Raw genomic sequence first — 19,917 nt, forward strand, 5'->3', positions numbered from 1 at the left:
GTAGGTCTAAAAGCCCCCCTAACCTCACATAAACCCTAGTTTTGGAGCCCCAACTCCTTACCTAACATCCCTCCTTCGATTTTAGCCTAAAGAACACCTAAAAGTCCTCTAAAAACATCCCAAAATCCACAACAAACTTGAAGAATTCAGATCCAAGAAAGTAGAGATACCTTACCTCGGAGATCAAAAATCAAATCCGGAGACAGAACGAAGCAAGGAGTACAGTACAATGAGCAATTTTTGTCGGATCTGAGGGAACAAAGTCGTTGCTATCGGAAAGGTATAACTTTTTTTTATTTATTTATTATTATCTAGGTTTTTAGCAATGTAATTTATTTGGGAAGTTAGTAGAGACCGGCTTTGGCCGGGCGGGGTTGGTACCTAACACCTTCCAACCCCGTAACATGATCCCTGAATTCAATTTTTTCTGTTTTAGATTAGTCCTTTTATCTATTTAGAGTCATTGATCGGTTCCTAGACCATAATAACTAGGTGGCGACTCCCAAACCTCAAGGGTCAAAAGTGGATCCGCGCACCCCGCGAATTGAGGGCGCTTTCAATACCCAGTTTGAACCAAATATAGACTCAGTGGATACAAGTATCTCGTCTATGATTGATTTGAAGAGTTTCATGTCCCTAAGCGAACCGACGGGAAGAAAGAACAAATTCTATGATGAATTTTAGAAAGAAATATTTTGTTCCAATTTCTTTGAGCCTGACTCAAAATCTTCAATATAAAAAGGCAAAATTAAAAGTTAAACCATTATTGCATTTGCGGTAATCAATGATTTTAAACTTTCATAACAAGGGCACTTCCTTTTTCTAAAGAGTACAGTTTCCCCCCTTACACTAGGGGCATTTATTTTCAAATTATATTCAATTATCCCCAATGCAATGCTCCTTGTCAAACTAGGGGCATTTTTGTTCTGATGCCTGGTCAATTCAAACCCCAAAGGATAAGGTTAACTTTGAATTAAAGGTTACCCTCTTGATAGCAATTTTGAAAACTCCTAAGATTCAAAGAGAGTTAAAATGTTTACCGGACTTTCATAAAATCTAACTTTTTATTAAAAAAAATCAAATGCGAGGTTAATCCCCCGTTTGTTCCCTCAAAAAATTAGTTCATTACTCTTTCACCCCGAGCAGGTAGAGTAGAACTTTCCAAAAAGTTTAGTTCATTACTCTTTCACTCCGAGTAGGTAGAGTAGAACTTCCCAAAAGAAAAAATTAATTCATTACTCTTTCACTCCGAGTAGGTAGAGTAGAACTTCTCAAAAAATTAGTTCATTACTCTTTCACTCCGAGTAGGTAGAGTAGAACTTCCCAAAAAAAATTAGCTCATTACTCTTTCACTCCGAGTAAGTAGAGTAGAACTTCCCAAAAAAATTAGTTCATTACTCTTTCACTCCGAGTAGGTAGAGTAGAACTTCCATAAAAAAAAAAAAAAAGCAAATTAGTTCATTACTCTTTCACTCCAAGTAGGTAGAGTAGAACTTCCCAAAAAAATTAGTTCATTACTCTTTCACCCCGAGCAGATAGAGTAGAACTTTCCAAAAAATTAGTTCATTACTCTTTCACTCCGAGTAGGTAGAGTAGAACATCCCAAAAAAAAAAATAGTTCATTACTCTTTCACCCTGGGCAGGTAGAATAGGACTCCTAAAAAAATTAGTTCATTACTCTTCCACTCAGAGTAGGTAGAGTAGAACTTTCCCAAAAAAAAAAATAATAATAATTAGTTCATTACTCTTTCACTCCGAGTAGGTAGAGTAGAACTTCCCAAAATAATTAGTTCATTACTCTTTCACCCTGGGCAGGTAGAGTAGGACTCTCAAAATAATTAGTTCATTACTCTTTCACTCAGAGTAGGTAGAGTAGAACTTCCCAAAATAATTAGTTCATTACTCTTTCACCCTGGGCAGGTAGAGTAGGACTCCCAAAACAATTAGTTCATTACTCTTTTACTCCGAGTAGGTAGAGTAGAACTTCTCAAAAAGCTTAGTTCATTACTCTTTCACTCCGAGTAGGTAGAGTAGAACTTTCTATTAAAAAAAATTAGTTAATTACTCTTTCACCCTGGGCAGGTAGAGTAGGACTCCTAAAAAATTAGTTCATTACTCTTTCACTCCGAGTAGGTAGAGTAGAACTTCCCAAAAAAATTAGTTCATTACTCTTTCACCCTGGGCAGGTAGAGTAGGACTCTCAAAAAGCTTAGTTCATTACTCTTTCACTCCGAGTAGGTAGAGTAGAACTTCCTAAAAAAATGAGTTCATTACTCTTTCACCCTGGGCAGGTAGAGTAGGACTCTCAAAAAACTTAGTTCATTACTCTTTCACTTAGAGTAGGTAGAGTAGAACTTTCCCAAAAAAAAATTAGTTCATTACTCTTTCACTCCGAGTAGATAGAGTAGAACTTCCCAAAAAAAAATTAGTTCATTACTCTTTCACCCTGGGCAGGTAGAGTAGGACTTTCAAAAAATTAGTTTATTACTCGTTCACCTAGGGTAGGTAGAGGAAGACATTCAAATTTTGCTTAGTTTTTTTTCTCAATCTTTGCTCAGTTTCACACAATACATACACCCACACTTGCACATTTGTTCATCAGTCAAGGAGAATTTTCTAAAATTCAAGGATCTGACACTGTCAGTGAGAGTTCTCGCTTAAGGACCTGACAACCTTTTAGTTCGGGGAAAGTTTTACGCTTAAGGATCCGAACGCCCCGACTAATTGTTAAATCAGGTTGCAAAATGAACTGTCACTAGCTTTGGCATTCAGATATCGCATTATCTACCAAAATAGATTTGCTATCTAGTTTACTTCAACCCTCTGCCAAAGAGGGGCATCTGTAGACACTTCATTTTTGTACTCGCCTGATTAATCAACTCGTCAACCCGATCGCAATGATTCCCAATGATGGATGTGTATTCCATTACTTTATTTTGTTACCAGATGTGTTTAAGAAATCCAGATAAGGTATCTCGAACTGACAAAACCTTAGAAACCACGCTACGCTAGGAAAATATGACTCCAGAAACATAGAAATCATCATCTTGCAGACCTAAAAAGAAGTTTCACGATAAAAATCATTAAAAAATTACCAAATTACCAAAATACCCCTAACCTCAAAATAACCCTAGAGCCTACGTTACGATTAGAAAAATCCATTCAAACACATAAAACAACAAATCGAAATCAAATAAATCATTTCGCCAATTTTAACAGAATTCGACAAAATTATAAAAATGCCCCTCATAAAGTTCATGACCATTTCACACAAAAAATTCCATAAATGACACAAACTAATATGTCCATTGAATGCCTTACGAAAAATCGATTCTAAAACATCGTAAAATATTAAAAATCGACTTAAAATGTGAAAAGTCCTCTTCGGGGGTAAAACGGTAATTTCACAATTTTTATAATTAAAAATTTTGAAATTAATAAATAAAATATTAAATAATTAAAGTGAAACATTAATGAAATTAATTTAAAATTTTGAATTAAAAAAATCGATCAATCGGGCTTTCACATAAAATTGTTGAGGGTTCGTGAGATATTTCTTTAAGAACCCCTCCATTTAGGGATCCAAAGAATTAAAGATATAATAGAGGAGGGTTCTCCAAAAAAAATTAAAGTCAATCAATGAAGACTAAAGTCAAGGTATTAAAGTCAATCAAGTGAGACTAAAGTAAAAATTAAAATCAATTAAGCAAGACTAAAGTCAAGATATTAATAGTCAATCAATTAAGACTAAAGTCAAAATATTAAACGTCAATCAAATAAGACCAAAAGTCAAAATTATAATAGAATTCTAATTAAATAATAACTCTATCTAATAGAGTTCTAATTAAAAAATAATTCTACCTAAAATAATTCTAATTAAAACACAATTCTACTTAAAACAAGTCTAACTAAAACACAAACTCTAATTAAACACTAACTCTATCAAAATCAACCCCTAAAAAAATCTATAAATAGAGGTGCTCACACCCTATTTTCGTATCAAATCATAAATCCTAAGAGAAGTAGGTCTAAAAGCCCCCCTAGCCTCCTATAAACCCTAGTTTTGGAGTCCTAACTCCTTACCTAACATCCCTCCTTCGATTTTAGCCTAAAAAACACCTAAAAGCCCTTTCAAAACATTCCAAAATCCGTAACAAACTCGAAGAATCCAGATCAAAACAGGAGATACCTTGCTTCGGAGATCAGAAATCAAATCCGAAGACAGAACGAAGCAAGGAATACGGTACAAGGAGCAATTTTTGTCGGATCTGAGGGAACAAGGTCTTTGCTATCGGAAAGGTATAATTTCTTTATTTATTTATTATTATCTAAGTTTTTTTTAGCAATGTAACTTATTTGGAAAATTAGTAGAGACCGGCTTTGGCCGGGCGGGGTTGGTGCCTAACACCTTCCAACCCCGTAACATGATCCCCGAATTCAGTTTTTTTTTCTGTTCTAGATTAGTTCTTTATCCGTTTAGAGTCATTGATCGGTTCTTAGACCGTAATAACTAGGTGACAACTCCCAAACCTCAAAGGTCAAAAGCGGATCCGCGCACCCCGCGGATCGAGGGCACTTTCAAGCGTGCATGTGATTCCCAAATATACAAACCATTCGTATACGACCACATTTACATTATAAGTTCACTGGTAAAGATAGAGAGGAATAAACATGGATTCCAGTTATGACTCCACTCTCATTCGTGTCCCATACCACGTATGAGCTTGGTGGTCCCTACCATACATCCTAAGATAGTACACCACTCCGGATGATATGACGCACTATCCATTCAAGCATTCACAGACTCTTTAACAGCTCATAAAATAACTACATATATATTATTTTCATTTAAAATAAAAAAGAAATTAACAATACAAGGTTGAGAATGGATATCCAGTTTCCTACCATGCAAGTGTGGCCATCCGGCCTAAAATAAATAATAGAACGGAAAAGTAAACAGCGCCTCGTGCTAACAGAAAGTAAATAACATGCAACCAGTAACATTATCCCTGGATATCCGTTCACCAACCTACACACAACACAACAATGTAAAATGCAGACATCACCCATCGGGTGTGACTCTGACATTTTACCGTTTCATACCATTTTTCCCTTTTTTTCAATTTTTTATAGTTTTCAATCTCTCAAATAAAACAACCACTTTCTGATATTGATCAACTCAATATGAGTTCATTGAATATTAAATTATTTTTCCAACTATAAAATTCATTTTTATCAATAACATTGAAAAAGTACCAAAACTTATATCAAAACGGGATTCGAGCGGTGCACATGACCCAACTGACGGAAATAACCCAGTGAGATATCCTATCAACGTATATTTTGTTATAAAATACAGTTAAACATATCAAACATGCAAGTTTTGTGTGAATTTGAAATAACAAAAAGAATTTTATTTTTTTGAAAACACATCACAAACTTTCAATAAAATCTTAAATGCAATTTTCATAATCTATGATTACTAATAGAAATTGAGAGTTCCTTACCATCTCTGTGCGAGATGATCGAAGCACATGTGCAAAAATCGAGGTGAACGACTCAAAAATTGAGATGAATGATTTTTGGATATGGTCTAATAATTTCGAAGATCTCGACGTTGTCGTCATTTCTCCCTTCTGCGATGAAAGACGGTTTGATCCCGAAATGGACGAAATCCGAGGTCAAAGTTTCGAAATCCCTATATATAAATACAGCTGATTTTTATGATACGAAGTGAAAAAGAAAGTGAAATGGAAAGAGGTTGGATGGGGTTTGTAGAGAACACGGTTGCGGATGTTTCTCCCTTTCACGTCGGTCATCGACAACGAGCCGTTTGTTGTGAATCTGAGGTTGAAGTTTTTTAAAAAAAAAAAAAAAAATTAAAATTTCGTTGGCTGTTTTGGACGAGTTGGAGAAGACGAAGAATAAAAAAAAATTTAAAATTTTATTTATATAAATGTTGGGACGAAATCAGTATTTCTTCTATTGTTTCGTTTGATGATAACTTGATCATCCAGACTTCAAAAGTGACGAATGAATACTTTATTTTATCTAATTTTTCATTCCGGATCTAATGGTGTAGTCAATTTCTACAAATTCTCTCTCTAACAAAAATTTACATTTTTTGCCTGAGGTGACCCCTAAAATTGACGTCATTTTCGTTTTTGACAATAATTTGACTTTGTATACTTCAAAAATGATAAATAAATAGTTCATATTCAATAATTTTTTTTACGAATTCAATGATATAATCAAATCTTAATAATTCTTACTTTAGCAAAAAGTCACTATTTTAGCTTGGTAAGGACTCAGTGATTGAGGATTTTGTGACTTTTATGTTCGGATTCGCATTTGAGCGTGTTTACAGGTTAAAGTATGTTTTTCAATCATTTTGAATCCAATGGTAAGGTTAGATTTCTTTAAAAATGATCAGAAACCTCCTAAAATTTTATCCCTAAGTCTCACTTTCAAGATTTTCTCAAAATTTTACTATTTTTTTTCTCGAGATAAAATTGAAAACTCGGGATTTTACAGTATGTCTGAGCATGTATCTTGAACCATCTTGCTTCTTGTTCTTCAACATAAAAGTGCATTAATGATAGGCTCAGCTCTCAATTATCATTTGCAAGATTATTTGATTCCTTGTGCATTTGGTTGAAATCTAGTTCTATTCATGAATACCGAATTTTTTATTTTTTTTTATTTCTCTGTTTTTTGAGCTTATAGATTCTTGATGCAATGTCAAGTTGTTGCTCATCTTCCAACAAGAACATACAATTGTCCTATTTCACTTTGTTACTCAAGTTAGACTCCTCTTTTTTTTCCCTTTTGTTTTCCACTTTGTTGTTGGTGTCATGATTGTGGAAGAAAAAAATAAAAGTAGGTAAGAAAACTAACGTACGAGGATTGACAATTTACCCAATTGATCAGCTATATGACTAGTTATATTACACAATAAAGACATAATTAAATGACATGTGAAAGATAACTACATTGAAGTATGATAGGACTCACAGCTGTTGTAAGGTTCTGTTTCCCATTTCCTCTCCTTTTATCTAATACAATTATATTACCAAAATAAAAAGGCTAGTCTTGATTATGTAATCATTACTTCTAATAAAGATGAAATATGACATTTGTGAATTTTAATGAATGGTTATTTTTATCAATTGTTTAATAAAAAAACATTTATACTTACACACACATCAACATAGTCATTGTGCTCATAATTTTTTTTAAAATCTTATAATAAACAGTTGTGGGAGAAAATGAGACGAATCCTAATGAACAGGTTATGGGGACACAGAGTGGGAAAAGATCATATACATTGTTTCAAGGGCATTTTGGATCCGTTTATTCAACTACGTTTAGCCCTTTAGGGGATTTTATTCTATCTTCTTCATCAGACTCAACTAGTATGTTTCCTTACATGTGGCATTTTACTGATATTTTTTTAGTGATTGGATTTTTGCATTGATGCAGTTCGATTATGGAGCACAAAGTTGAACGTGAATCTTGTTTCCTACAAAGGTCATAATTACCCTGTGCGGGATGTTCAGGTAGAAATTTAATCTTCTACAACTCATCTTCAAATGTTTTGGATGTATGCAACATCTTATGCTGGCAATGACACATGCCTAACACTCATTTGATTTAAATTGTACATGAATTCTACATCACTTCACAGTGCTTCCATTGCTTGTCATGCAGCCTTTACATGACATGATATCTCTGTCGGTACTTAAAAAATACTGGTGTTGGCTATCCCTTTATGGATTTGTTTGACATACTCTTATCAGGAAAATTTTGAACCCACTGACAGACCTCAAAGTTGCATTTCAATATGTCTACTGAACTATGAGTCAAAGTGTCGAACACATGTTTCTTTATTTATTACTGATTCTTTTTCATTTTTTATTTCTATAGAAGAAGACGATACATCCTCTGCCATCCCGCTAGATGATGGGTTGCCCACTGACTTTAGTGCCATCGAAGTTGTTCAGTGCCTCATTGCGCATCACAATGCAATTTTCACGGATGCAAATGAAACAGTGTGGAGATAATTTGGATAGTATACATTGTTTTCTTGTGCCAAAACGTCTGGTGTAGCTTCTCAAGTTGGAATCTTTTGGATTAAAGAGGTCTGCATTTTTTACTCCTGCTTAATCGATTTTATGTCAGTGTGATGTTTGGTATTGATGATGCGTCATCATGTCTACTAATTGGGTGTTTTTATTGCAGATTATATTACTTATTAGTTCTATTGCTAAAGGAGAAAAAACATATCTTTATTTAAATTCAAGAAAAAAATATATTTTTTTAAATTAAAAATTGACCTATTGCAACGGATCTCAAGATCCGCCGTTATATGCTGTATATTCTATTAATTGAAATTTTATCTATTGCAGCAGATATTAATCTCCGTCATTATATGTTTTATATTTTATTAATTAAAAATTAACCTATTGCAGCGGATATTAAAATTCGCCTCTATATGTTGCATATTCTATTATTTTAAAATTGATGTATTGCAACGGATATTAAGTTCCACCGCTATATGTTGAATATTCTATTAATTTAAAAATTGATCTATTGCAGCGGATACTAAGTTCCGCCGCTATATGTTGAATATTCTATTAATTGAAAAATTGATCTATTGCAACAGATATTTATATTCGTCGCTACAGATATTACATTTAACAGCGGAACCTATTTTTCGCTGCTACATTTAGCGACCGAGGCAACGACGTCGGATCTTGTTTTCGCTACTTATCGCCGCAATATCTTTTACCGACGGAAAAATTACCCTTTAGCGGCGAAAAATCCGCCGCTGTAGACAAAAAAATGTTGTAGTGAGTTCAGTTGGTTGATCATCTAAAGGATTTTGATTGTTCCAATCAACCTTAATTTTGCATTGATGGATTTGATTATAATGTTATAGGCTAGGATTAATTGGCTATTGGCTGATTCAAGATTGATTTTAACTTGATGATTGGCTCGATTAACTTATTTCACATTGATTGGTTCAAATTTGCATTCGATTAGTGATGGATTAAAATCAATTGGTCGATAGTTAGATTTGTGAATCAATTGATGATTTGATTGGTTAAATTCTAAATTAGTTGGTTGATTGATTATTTGATCAGAATTTATTCATTTGTTATCAACTTAATGGACAACGCACTAAGCAAGATCCTTAAAAGAAAGAGAAGAAAAGATAGAAGAAGAAGTTGAGGAAGACATGTTAAAAGAGAGAGAAATGAAAATAAATGAGAAAAATCTTTAGATGGATGATGAAGCCTCATGAATCTTATACCATGAAAATATTTTATGCTTAAAGCATATTTTGAAAAAGATAAGAGGCATTGGCACACAATTGTTGTTCTTAACTTAAAAAATTAATTTACAGATTTTGTACAATTTATAGATAATTGAAACTCCTCACAATTTAGTGACATCTACATTTTTCCTCCTTACATGTGTCAAGAGAAGTCTAAAAAGTTAGAAAAACTAACTTTGATGACCTGGCATTCTCTATACTAACTAACCTTGATGACTTGGCATTCAGATTTTTTTCTATAAAAAAAACAAATTCCACATGAAATTTCTAATGAAAATGAATATATATATCTCTTAGCAAAACATACTTTTCAAAGTAATTAAATTGTTTTTAATCTATTGGATGTCCTTGGGCTTGGATACCTGCTGCTCTTTTGTTAAGAAAGCCTCATATGAAAAAGATGCATCAATAATTCATCAATTAATTAAGCTCTTCTTTATTTTTTGTTCTTTTGTACACCAATCATGTGATACTTCAATCCCAATCCACAACTATTTACCAAAGACAAAGATAGTCCAATATGGTTTTGCTACAATATGGATTCGCCCAACAATAACCCCGAAATGTGTTTCCCCTCAAAAATTTCTTTGTCTTATAACAGTCTTTGAGAAAGAGAGTAATTTTCCATTTTTAGCTTCTTACGTGTTTATGTTCGATATGATGTTGACCACTTCGCCAATGGGAGGACGTTTGTCAGCCTCATCTTGGGTACAACTGCATGCCAATCTCAGAGCCTGAAGAAACCCTTCCTGTGGATAGTTGTTTTTTAGCGATGGATCTGCCAACTCAAATATCCAGCGGTCTTCGAAGGCCATGCGTGCCTGTTAAATTATGAAAAAATTAAACTTCTTTTTTTTTTCAATAAATTAGGGAGGGTAATAGTTCAAGAGTAAGAGATATCAATCGTAGCATACCAATCTTCTATCCTAATAATTAGGAGAAATGAATTTCTAAGAGCTAACTATAAGAAATTAATTGTGAAATTCTCATTTCAGTGCATTATTCATTCTAATTTTAAAATGTTAAATTAACATGTGAGTCTATCTAGAGTAACATTGAAATCGATATCCTTTGCAACATTGGTGCACACAGAACCATAGATGCTTCTAACTCGTATCTCGATTAAAAGCATCTATGATTTATAAGCAATGTCTAATCCTCCACCTTGGGTGCATAGGATACAAACTCTTTTACAAGATAATAAATATTTTCACTGTTAAAAAATATTTTCCCTTTAAGTGAAATATTTTTACTCCCAAAAGGATTATTTAAGCAATTTAAAATCAAAATGAATGATGTAATGAAATGGAATTTGTCAATTTAATTTCAGCCTATGACTTAGTTGTTAAAATAGTCCCACGTCACCTAAGTACTATTGGGATGTGCAATGTATAAGGCAGGGCGTTCCAGTCGATTTTAAGGATGAATTAAGCCATGGACTTTAACATGGTATTAGAGTAGGTGTATCTGAAGGATTTGTTGTGTAAGTATCTGTAACCCTTTGTGAAGAGAGAGAGAGAAAGTCTAGTCCAAAGGCTGAGGGGGAGTGTTAGAGTAGTCTCACGTCACCTGAGTATTAGGGTACTATTGGATGTGCAATGTATAAAGCGAAGTAGCCCTCTTCTTAACATTGGTAACTAGTCAGGTTACAAATTAGAGTCATGATAATGAGAGCGCGAACAGTGATAAGATCCTAGTGAGAGAGTGAGAGAGCGAGGAATAACTGTCAAGTAGAAGATTAAGAGGGGAGCATTGGATTACCCATAAGACAAGGTTTCGTCCACCAGGATGATGGTAATCGATGGCCTTACGCCCTGCGATGAGTTCCAAAAGTATCACCCCAAAGCTGTATATATCAGACTTCTTAGTCATTTTCCTGCTCACAACACACTCATGAGGGCAATAACCATCATCTCGCCTCGTCAAATCTTCTACTGGAACAAGCTCTGCAAATCCAAATTGTGACAACTTCGGCTGATATCTTCCATCCAACAATATATTGGATGGTCTCAAATCCTTGTAAATAATATCCTTCTCATGATGCAGGTAATGCAAACCTCTAGCTATACCAACTGCTATGTTCATCCTTATCCTCCAGTCCATCGGTTTCTTGCCACGTGGAAAAGCTACACAAACCATATTCATGTGAAGATATATCAGATGTGATCTCTATATTCTATTCTAAAACAATATTTTCCATTGATATTTTTAAATATTTTTATTCAGCATAAACTCAATCCAATTTCTGATCGTACTCGGTTTATTATCGTGATGACTGAGCGCAGTTGAATTAACTCAACGAGTGTTGGAAAGGATTAACTCAAAATTCAGGCAATTCAAGTCGACTCGGACGAGTTTGAAGTAAACTCAATGAGTTTTAAAACCATTTGTGTCAAAATGCAATGTTGAATCTCACTCTGACCGTGAAATTGATCTTCGAGTGATCCCAAAGGCATGAACTCGTGGACGAGAAGACGTTCTTGACCTTCCACGCATGTACCAATCAGTTTGACAATATTAGGATGATTCAGATAGTTGAGCATTAAAAGCTCTCCCATAAAATCTCTGTCGCACACTACTCCCTCAACTTTATCCATCCTTGTCACAACCACAAACTGTAATTAATTCAAGAAAGAAAACATTAATTCATGATCATTAATTCAAATACGAAAATTAATTTAACAGAAATGAAAGATTAATTTATTGTACCTGATTATTCAAGACCCCTTTGTGAACCGTTCCGAGTCTGAGTCCACCTTGACCAGGGACCAACTCTGAGTTGAAGTTATCTGTAAACTCAACGACCTCTTCGAAGGTGAATATGTATGTCTCAGTCCATACTTGATTAGCATTATTGGTCTCGTCCTCTGAACCTGAACATTTAATCACAATCAAGTCTTTAATCTCCATTTCTCGAAAACAGAACCAATTAAAAATCGAAGTTGAATAAATGTAATTAAAATTAGATTGAGATCTCATCATTTAAAGAATGTTTTAGCTTAAATTATTTCCATTCAATCAAGAATAGAGCCAACCGTACAGAATTCAGATCAATCGAAATAATGTTGAAACCTCATTAGAATTACTCGATAATTCTGATTGAAATTTAGATTGATTTCCAAAAGAAATCTTATTACAGGAAGTAAAGATAGAGATTCTTGATGAATTAGTGGATAATACTTATTGAAATTTAGATTAATTTCCAAAGAAACTAAAAGAAATGGTAGAAAAACCAGATCAGATCAATCGATCAAGAAATAGAAAGAACATCAGGAATTGAAGATCGATCAATTTCAGAGTTAGATTACCAGTTGTAGCTTCTCCTGGACTCAATTCCTCCTTCTTCATCCATTCGAAGCATGGAAAGCAATTCAGAAAGCAACTCATTTTTCCCTCAAATCAATCGAATTCTTGAAGAAAAAAAATTCTCAGAAATCTCACTCTTGGAAAGAAAAAACGCTATTTTCTTCGTTGAAAAGTGTTTTTGCGGACTGTAGAGGTGGTTAGTGTTCTCTTGAGTTTAATTACGCACGTGCGCTTATGATATATATCGCACTAAAGAATCATTTACGTCAAAAATAAAGTAGACAAATTTACCAAAACATGCATCGAATATCGAAAAATTATGAAAATGGTGCACTATTCATTTTAATTTTAAAAACGGTAAATTATTATTTTTAAAAATATTTTATTTTACCAAAATAATGAAAACAGTGTTTAATGCCCAAAAATACCTTTTTTATAAAACAATATGGATATTCCCTATTTAAGTAAATAGATAGAAATGTAGGGGTGTCGATGGATAGCCGAAATTCGAATTCGAAAAATCGGATATTATCCAAAATTTTCGGATATTGAATTCGAATTTGGATGTCATTTTAAAATTTGAATGAATTTGGATACGAATTCGGATATTACGATATCCGATTCGATAATATCCGCTCCGATATAATATATGTATTATGTATTTATGTTTTACAACAAAACTTTTATATATGTATATATATGTGTTATTGTGTATTCATGTTATACAATAAAATTTTATTTCTTAAACTTTATCTTCTCTCAACCCTTTAATGGCTAAAATGTGAAGAACCAGTCGACGATGGATTTCGATCGAACTCCGTAACCACCGTCTTCTCCGGTCGGCGAGCGTCAAGTACACATTCTCTCTCTCTCTCTCTCTCTCTTCGAAGTTCGAACCAGTCGGACCGGGGGGAAGAAGGAAAAAATCAAAAAAGAGATTTTTCTTTTTATATCTTCTTTGAGGGAGAAAATAAGAGGTTCTTCTTACATGGGTTTTATGGTGTTTTTCTCTGTTTTGATTCTATCATTTGTCACCTCTTTTGCAACTTCTATTAATCCCAAAAGAAATCTAAATCTACCTATCTTGGCTTTTGATGAGGGCTATTCTCAACTCTTTGGAGATGATAATCTCCTTATACTTAAAGATGGTAAAACTGTTCATCTCTCCCTTGACCAAAAAATAGGTTTCTCATCTCTTCTCTTTTTTATTTATTTTTAATTCATTTTTGAGCTATTTTTGAGTTTTTTCCACAATATTTTAAATACTCAGGAGCGGGATTTGTCTCTCAAGATTTTTACCTACATGGGTTCTTCAGTGCTTCAATCAAACTTCCTTCCGATTACACTGCAGGGGTTGTAGTAGCATTTTATGTGAGTAGATCCTTTTTTTTTTTTTGTGATTTATTTTTTTTTTATATTTTAAATTTGATTTTTTCATGTACAAACCAGATATCTGATGGAGATATATTTGAGACGAATCACGATGAGTTGGATTTTGAGTTCTTGGGGAGTATTAGAGGGAAAGATTGGAGGATTCAATTGGAGTGATTTTTTGGAGGAAATATGTGGATTTCGAGTTTCGACTGTGCGAACCCTGATACGTCTTCTCCGGTCGGCGAGCATCCAGATACATATTCATTCTCTCTCTCTCTCTCTCTCTCTCCGATACCAACCAGTCGAAGAGAAATCTGTGGGTTTCGACTGTGCGAACTCCGATGCAAACTAGTCGGAGGGAAATCTGTGGGTTTCGACTGTGCGAACTTCGACTATGCGATCCGTAGGATTTTTTATCAGATCAGATATTATCAGATATCCGATAAATGTTTTGGATTCGAATTCAAATGTTTATTAGGGATATCCGATCGGATTCGAATTCAAATTCGAATAGTATTATTATTTTTCATATTCGAATTCGGATATAGCACTATCCGATCAGATAGCTATAGAAATGTAACTAATTTAGTATAGAGTAATGAAATAAACTAAATCTTGAAGGGACTCATCACTATACTAAAACTGTTATATTTCTATCTATTTACTTAAACATGTATATTGTTTTATAAAAAGGGCATCTTTGACATTAAACTTTTTTTTACCGTTTTGGTAAAATAAAATATTTTTGAAAATCATAATTTACTGTTTTGGTAAAATAAAATACTTTCGAAAATGATAAATTATCATTTTCAAAAATAAGATGTGGTGTTGGTAAATAAGTTCAAAATTTGTGTCGTTTTGCTAAATTTTCCAACAAAGTAAATAAGGGAATGGTTGGAAACAAGCCAAAGTTGGGATGCTAATAGAAGCTCTCTCGTTTTCTAACAAATTTCCTAAAGTATGCACAAATTATGTTAAAATTTCAGTTCCAATACACAGTTCATTTATTTCCCAAAACATGTTTTTCCAATAAATTCTTCACCTTTTATAATCAACGAATTAGCTGATAAATAAATTCGATGATTATAAAAGTGATGAATTCAAGAATTCGTTGATTAGAAAAAGTGGTGACTTCACTAGAAAAACATGTGTTTGGGAATTAGAATGAACATTGTATAGGACTCGGAATTTCATCACGTCAACACACGAAATGGAGATTCTGATGAGAAGTACCTTATTTTTAGGATTCTGTTTAGGATTTCTGTTTAGTATATTTCTGTTAGAATAAATCCCTTAATATGATATGTGCCACTTTACATACATGCTACGCACACACCAGACCACAAAGACTTGGTCTAATTTGTTTTAGTTATTGTTGGTTGAGTCTGATATTGAGTGGCATAGTGGGTGGTTGAGTCTGTTATTAAGTCTGCTATTGAGTTCTGGTATTGAGTCTGCTATTGAGTGGCATAGTGGGTGGTTAGAGTCTGTTATTGAGTCTGCTATTGAGTGGCATAGTGGGTGGTTGAGTCAGTTATTGAGTAAGCATGAGTGGCATAGTGGGTGCCATTCTTTTTCTTATTCTTCAGCATTTCCTGTTCCTTGTTGTTACTAGTGTATGGCTATATATAGCCTGAATGAGTTCACTAAATGTATGTGGTTATTATTCATCAATCAATCTTCTATTTCTCCTATTCCCTTTCTTTATTTTAAATTCCTTCTTATCAGTGGTATCAGAGCAGGTTCAATCATGGACACTCGCGGCAAAACGAATACAGAATTCCGCAACGATGTCAACCAAATCTTGGCACAACACGAGAGCAGTTTCGATCAGGTGAACGCAGCCTTACAAGCAGTGTTAACCGAGCTTCAAGCTCTTCGAGCCTCCCATAGCCAAAACAATAGCCCTCTCGAAACCAACTTATTTGCACGTGATGAATCCTCACACTCACATACTTCTCGTTCTAACACTATCAATGACCACCCTCATCAACACCTCAGGTTGTCCTTCCCAAAGTTTAACGGAGACGACCCAACTGGATGGATTTACAAGGCAGAACAATACTTTGAGTTCAAGAACATTGCATCAGACCAACAAGTTCAATTGGCCTCTTTCCATTTAGAAGGCATCTCCCTACAATGGCACAGGTGGTTGACGAAATTTCGCGGACCACTCACATGGGATGAGTTCACCAAGGCTGTACAACTTCGATTTGGTCCAACCGACAACGAGGACCCGTCAGAAGCTCTAACTCGTCTTAAACAAACCACAACCGTAGCAGCCTATCAAGAAACTTTTGAAAAGCTTTCCCACTAAGTTGATGGCCTGCCCGAAAATTTTCTAATTGGTTGTTTTATTGCAGGACTTCGAGACGACATTCGCATAGACGTAAAAATTAAACAACCTAGAACCCTGGCAGATACAATAGGAGTAGCTCGGCTAATCGAGGAACGCAACCAGCTGCAAAGGAGACAAAACCAGCAACTCCGTTCCCAACCAGCCTTCTTGACACCAAAGGCCTCACCCAACCCAATAGCTGGTATGTTAGGACCTCCACCAACCCAGCGCATGAACCAAAGTTCTAATACTCAACCAACAACCTTCCGTCGAATTACCAATCAAGAGGCACGAGAACGTCGAGAGAAGGGGTTATGTTATTATTGTGACGAGAAGTTCATTCCAGGCCATCCTTGCGAACGACCGCAATTATTCATGATCGAAGATTCAACCCATCCGAGCATTGAGGATGCCGAAAGCGTTCAACCAGAACCGGAACATCATGAAGCTATACCTAAAATTTCTTTCCATGCAATTGCTGGTGCCGAACACCCACAAACCATACGCGTCTTTGGCAAGTTGAAAAACAAGAATATAACGGTGTTAATATACGGTGGTAGCACTCACAACTTCATTGATCAGGCTATTGTCTCTAAGTTCGGGTTACCAGTAATCCATGATAAGAAATTCCAAGTTATGGTTGCTAATCGGGAGAAGATAGAATGTGCTGGACAATGTCGAGCACTCACCCTCACCATTCAAGGACTTTCCGTCACCGCCGACTACTACATTCTTCCTGTAGCAGCATGCCAGTTGGTGTTGGGAGTGCAATGGCTTTCAACTCTCGGACCCATCGAGACTGACTACAAGCAGCTAACCCTGAACTTCAACGTGGCAGGAACTTCCCACACCTTCCAGGGATTGGGACGAACCGACATCGATGCCTTAACCGACAAAGAATTCAATGGAATACAAGGCACTGGGTTATTTTTTCAAATAATTCCTACCAACAGCAGCAGCCAACCAAATTCCTACCCACCTGAGATGGGCCAACTCTTAGCTAAATTCTCTCAAGTATTTGAATCACCTTCTTGCTTACCTCCGAGACGATCACATGACCATCGCATTCCATTGCAGCCAACCGCGGGACCAGTAAGTGTGAGGCCATATAGATACCCCTATTACCAAAAAATCGAGATAGAGAAAATGGTAAAAGAACTTTTAAAATCTGGTTGATACGGCCAAGCCACAGCCCGTTCTCGTCTCCAGTTCTGTTAGTAAAGAAGGCAGATGTAGCTTGGCGATTTTGTGTGGATTACCGAGCTCTAAATGACATCACAGTTAAGGATAAGTATCCAATTCCTATTATCGATGAACTATTAGATGAACTCCACGGCGCCAAATTTTACTCCAAATTGGATTTACGGTCTGGATATCATCAAATCCGCGTGCAAGAAGATGACATTCCTAAAACCGCATTCCGGACACACGAAGGGCATTACGAGTTTATTGTGATGCCATTTGGCCTCACTAACGCACCAGCAACTTTCCAAAGTCTCATGAACGATCTCTTCTGTCCCTATTTTCGGAAATTTATTTTGATTTTTTTTTATGACATTCTAGTGTATTCGAAATCATGGCAAGACCATCTCATACATTTGCAAATTATTCTATAAATCCTATCAACTAACAGTTTATTTGCAAAATAGTCGAAATGTCGATTCGGCGTTTCACAGGTCTACTACTTGGGTCACTTAATTTCGGAGCAGGGGGTATCGGTTGATCCAACCAAAATACAAGCTGTTATTGAGTGGCCAACACCAACATCAGCAAAAGGGGTTCGTGGGTTCCTCGGTTTAGCAGGCTACTACCGAAAATTTATCCGTCATTTCGGATGTATAGCAGTTCCTCTAACCCGTCTCTTGAGCAAGGAAGGATTTCAATGGAATGAGGCAGCAGAGATGGCCTTCAAACAATTAAAAGAGGCATTGACATCACCACCAATTTTACGCCTTCCCGATTTTACTCAACGATTTGTGATTGAATGCGATGCCAGCGGAATCGGACTCGGTGCAATTCTTACCCAATAAAATCGACCAGTGGCGTATTTTAGCGAAGCATTGAAAGGTTCGGCCTTGGCATTGTCCACCTATGAGAAAGAAATATTGGCTATCGTCAAGGCAATCAAGAAATGGCGTCCTTACTTGCTTGGGAAACCATTTACAGTTCGCACTGATCAAAAAAGTCTCAAGTACCTACTGGAGCAACGAATTACTACACCAGCACAAACACGATGGCTGCCAAAAATACTTGGTTATGATTACGAAATAGAGTATAAGCGTGGGCCTGAAAATCAAGGTGCAGACTCTTTATCACGTGTAGTTGAATTCCAATTTTTATCCATCTCTCAACCACGTGCAGATTGGTGGCCAATGCTTCAAAAGGAAGTCCAACAAGACTCATTTTATGAAGAATTATTACAAAAAAACCCCTCTCAAGCCGCCCACAAGCTGCTCCAACGTGATGGAGTATGGTTCAAAAGAGACAAAGTTTATTTGAGCCCCACCTCACCCTTGATTCCGAAGATAATGGCTGACTGCCATTCGTCGCCAATAGGTGGGCACTTTGGGTTTCATAAAACCCACTCCCGTATCAAACAGAGTTTTTTTTGGTCTAATATGCGCCAGATGGTGAAGGAATTTTTGCAGCAATGTGATGTCTGTCAGCTGTTCAAAACCGATTGTATGAAGCCGGCGGGGTTGCTTCAGCCACTACCCATCCCTACTCAAATGTGGACTGATGTCTCAATGGATTTTATTGAGGGGTTACCATCTTCTAATGGATATACTGCCATCATGGTAGTTGTTGATCGATTGACAAAATATGCTCACTTTGTAGCCTTGAAACACCCGTTTACCGCTGTAATTGTCGCTAAGGCATTTGTTGCCAGCGTGGTTCGCCTGCACGGTATTCTGACGTCAATCGTTAGCGACCGGGACAAGGTGTTTATCAGCTCTTTTTGGCAAACATTGTTCCAGTTGCAAGGAACCAAGTTGTGTATGAGCTCAAGTTATCATCCCCAATCCGACGGTCAAACTGAAGTTATCAATTGAACTTTGGAGCAATATTTAGATGTTTTGCAGGTGACCAACCACGAAAATGGCTCGAATGGATTCCCTGGGCTGAGTTCAGCTACAACACTTCAACTCACTCCTCCACCAAGATGACACCCTTTGAAGCTGTCTATGGTATTCCACCTCCAAGTCTACTGACTTATGTACCAGGCACTTCCCGTGTCCAAGCAGTGGATGAGTACCTACGTGACCGAGATGCCATCCTACGTGAGCTGCGACATAACCTTCTGCTGGCTCAGGATCGGATGAAATGTCAGGCGGACCAACACCGGCGTGAGGCCTCATTCCTTGTGGGAGATTATGTGTATGTGAAACTCCAGCCATATAGACAAACTTCTATGGCTTTTCGAGCCTCCATGAAATTCGCCCCACGTTTCTTTGGTCCATACAAAATCATTGAGAAAATTGGTCCGGTGGCTTATAAATTGGCTTTGCCTCTTGATTATCAAATTCATGATGTGTTTTATGTCAGTTTGTTAAGGAAA

General features: G+C 35.9%; 2 protein-coding genes across 2 annotated transcripts; one reads left to right on the forward strand and one right to left on the reverse strand.

The window, feature by feature from the left end:
- Positions 1-9,978: 9,978 nt before the first annotated feature.
- On the reverse strand, positions 9,979-12,727 carry LOC147398394 (serine/threonine-protein kinase PBL27-like). Its single transcript, XM_086446716.1, has 5 exons — positions 12,649-12,727; positions 12,050-12,213; positions 11,763-11,955; positions 11,102-11,466; positions 9,979-10,161 (listed from the first exon to the last, which is right to left on the reverse strand). The coding sequence occupies exons 1-5, from the start codon at positions 12,725-12,727 to the stop codon at positions 9,979-9,981; spliced, it is 984 nt and encodes a 327-aa protein (XP_086302842.1).
- A 3,043-nt stretch (positions 12,728-15,770) lies between these two features.
- Positions 15,771-18,388, forward strand: LOC147398395 (uncharacterized). The gene is made up of 3 exons (XM_086446717.1): positions 15,771-16,275; positions 16,384-17,450; positions 18,068-18,388. The coding sequence occupies exons 1-3, from the start codon at positions 15,771-15,773 to the stop codon at positions 18,386-18,388; spliced, it is 1,893 nt and encodes a 630-aa protein (XP_086302843.1).
- Positions 18,389-19,917: the final 1,529 nt, after the last annotated feature.

This window comes from Akebia trifoliata, chromosome 7, assembly GCF_017979445.1.
Source record: "Akebia trifoliata isolate Shusen 1 chromosome 7, ASM1797944v1, whole genome shotgun sequence".
NCBI lineage: Eukaryota > Viridiplantae > Streptophyta > Magnoliopsida > Ranunculales > Lardizabalaceae > Akebia > Akebia trifoliata.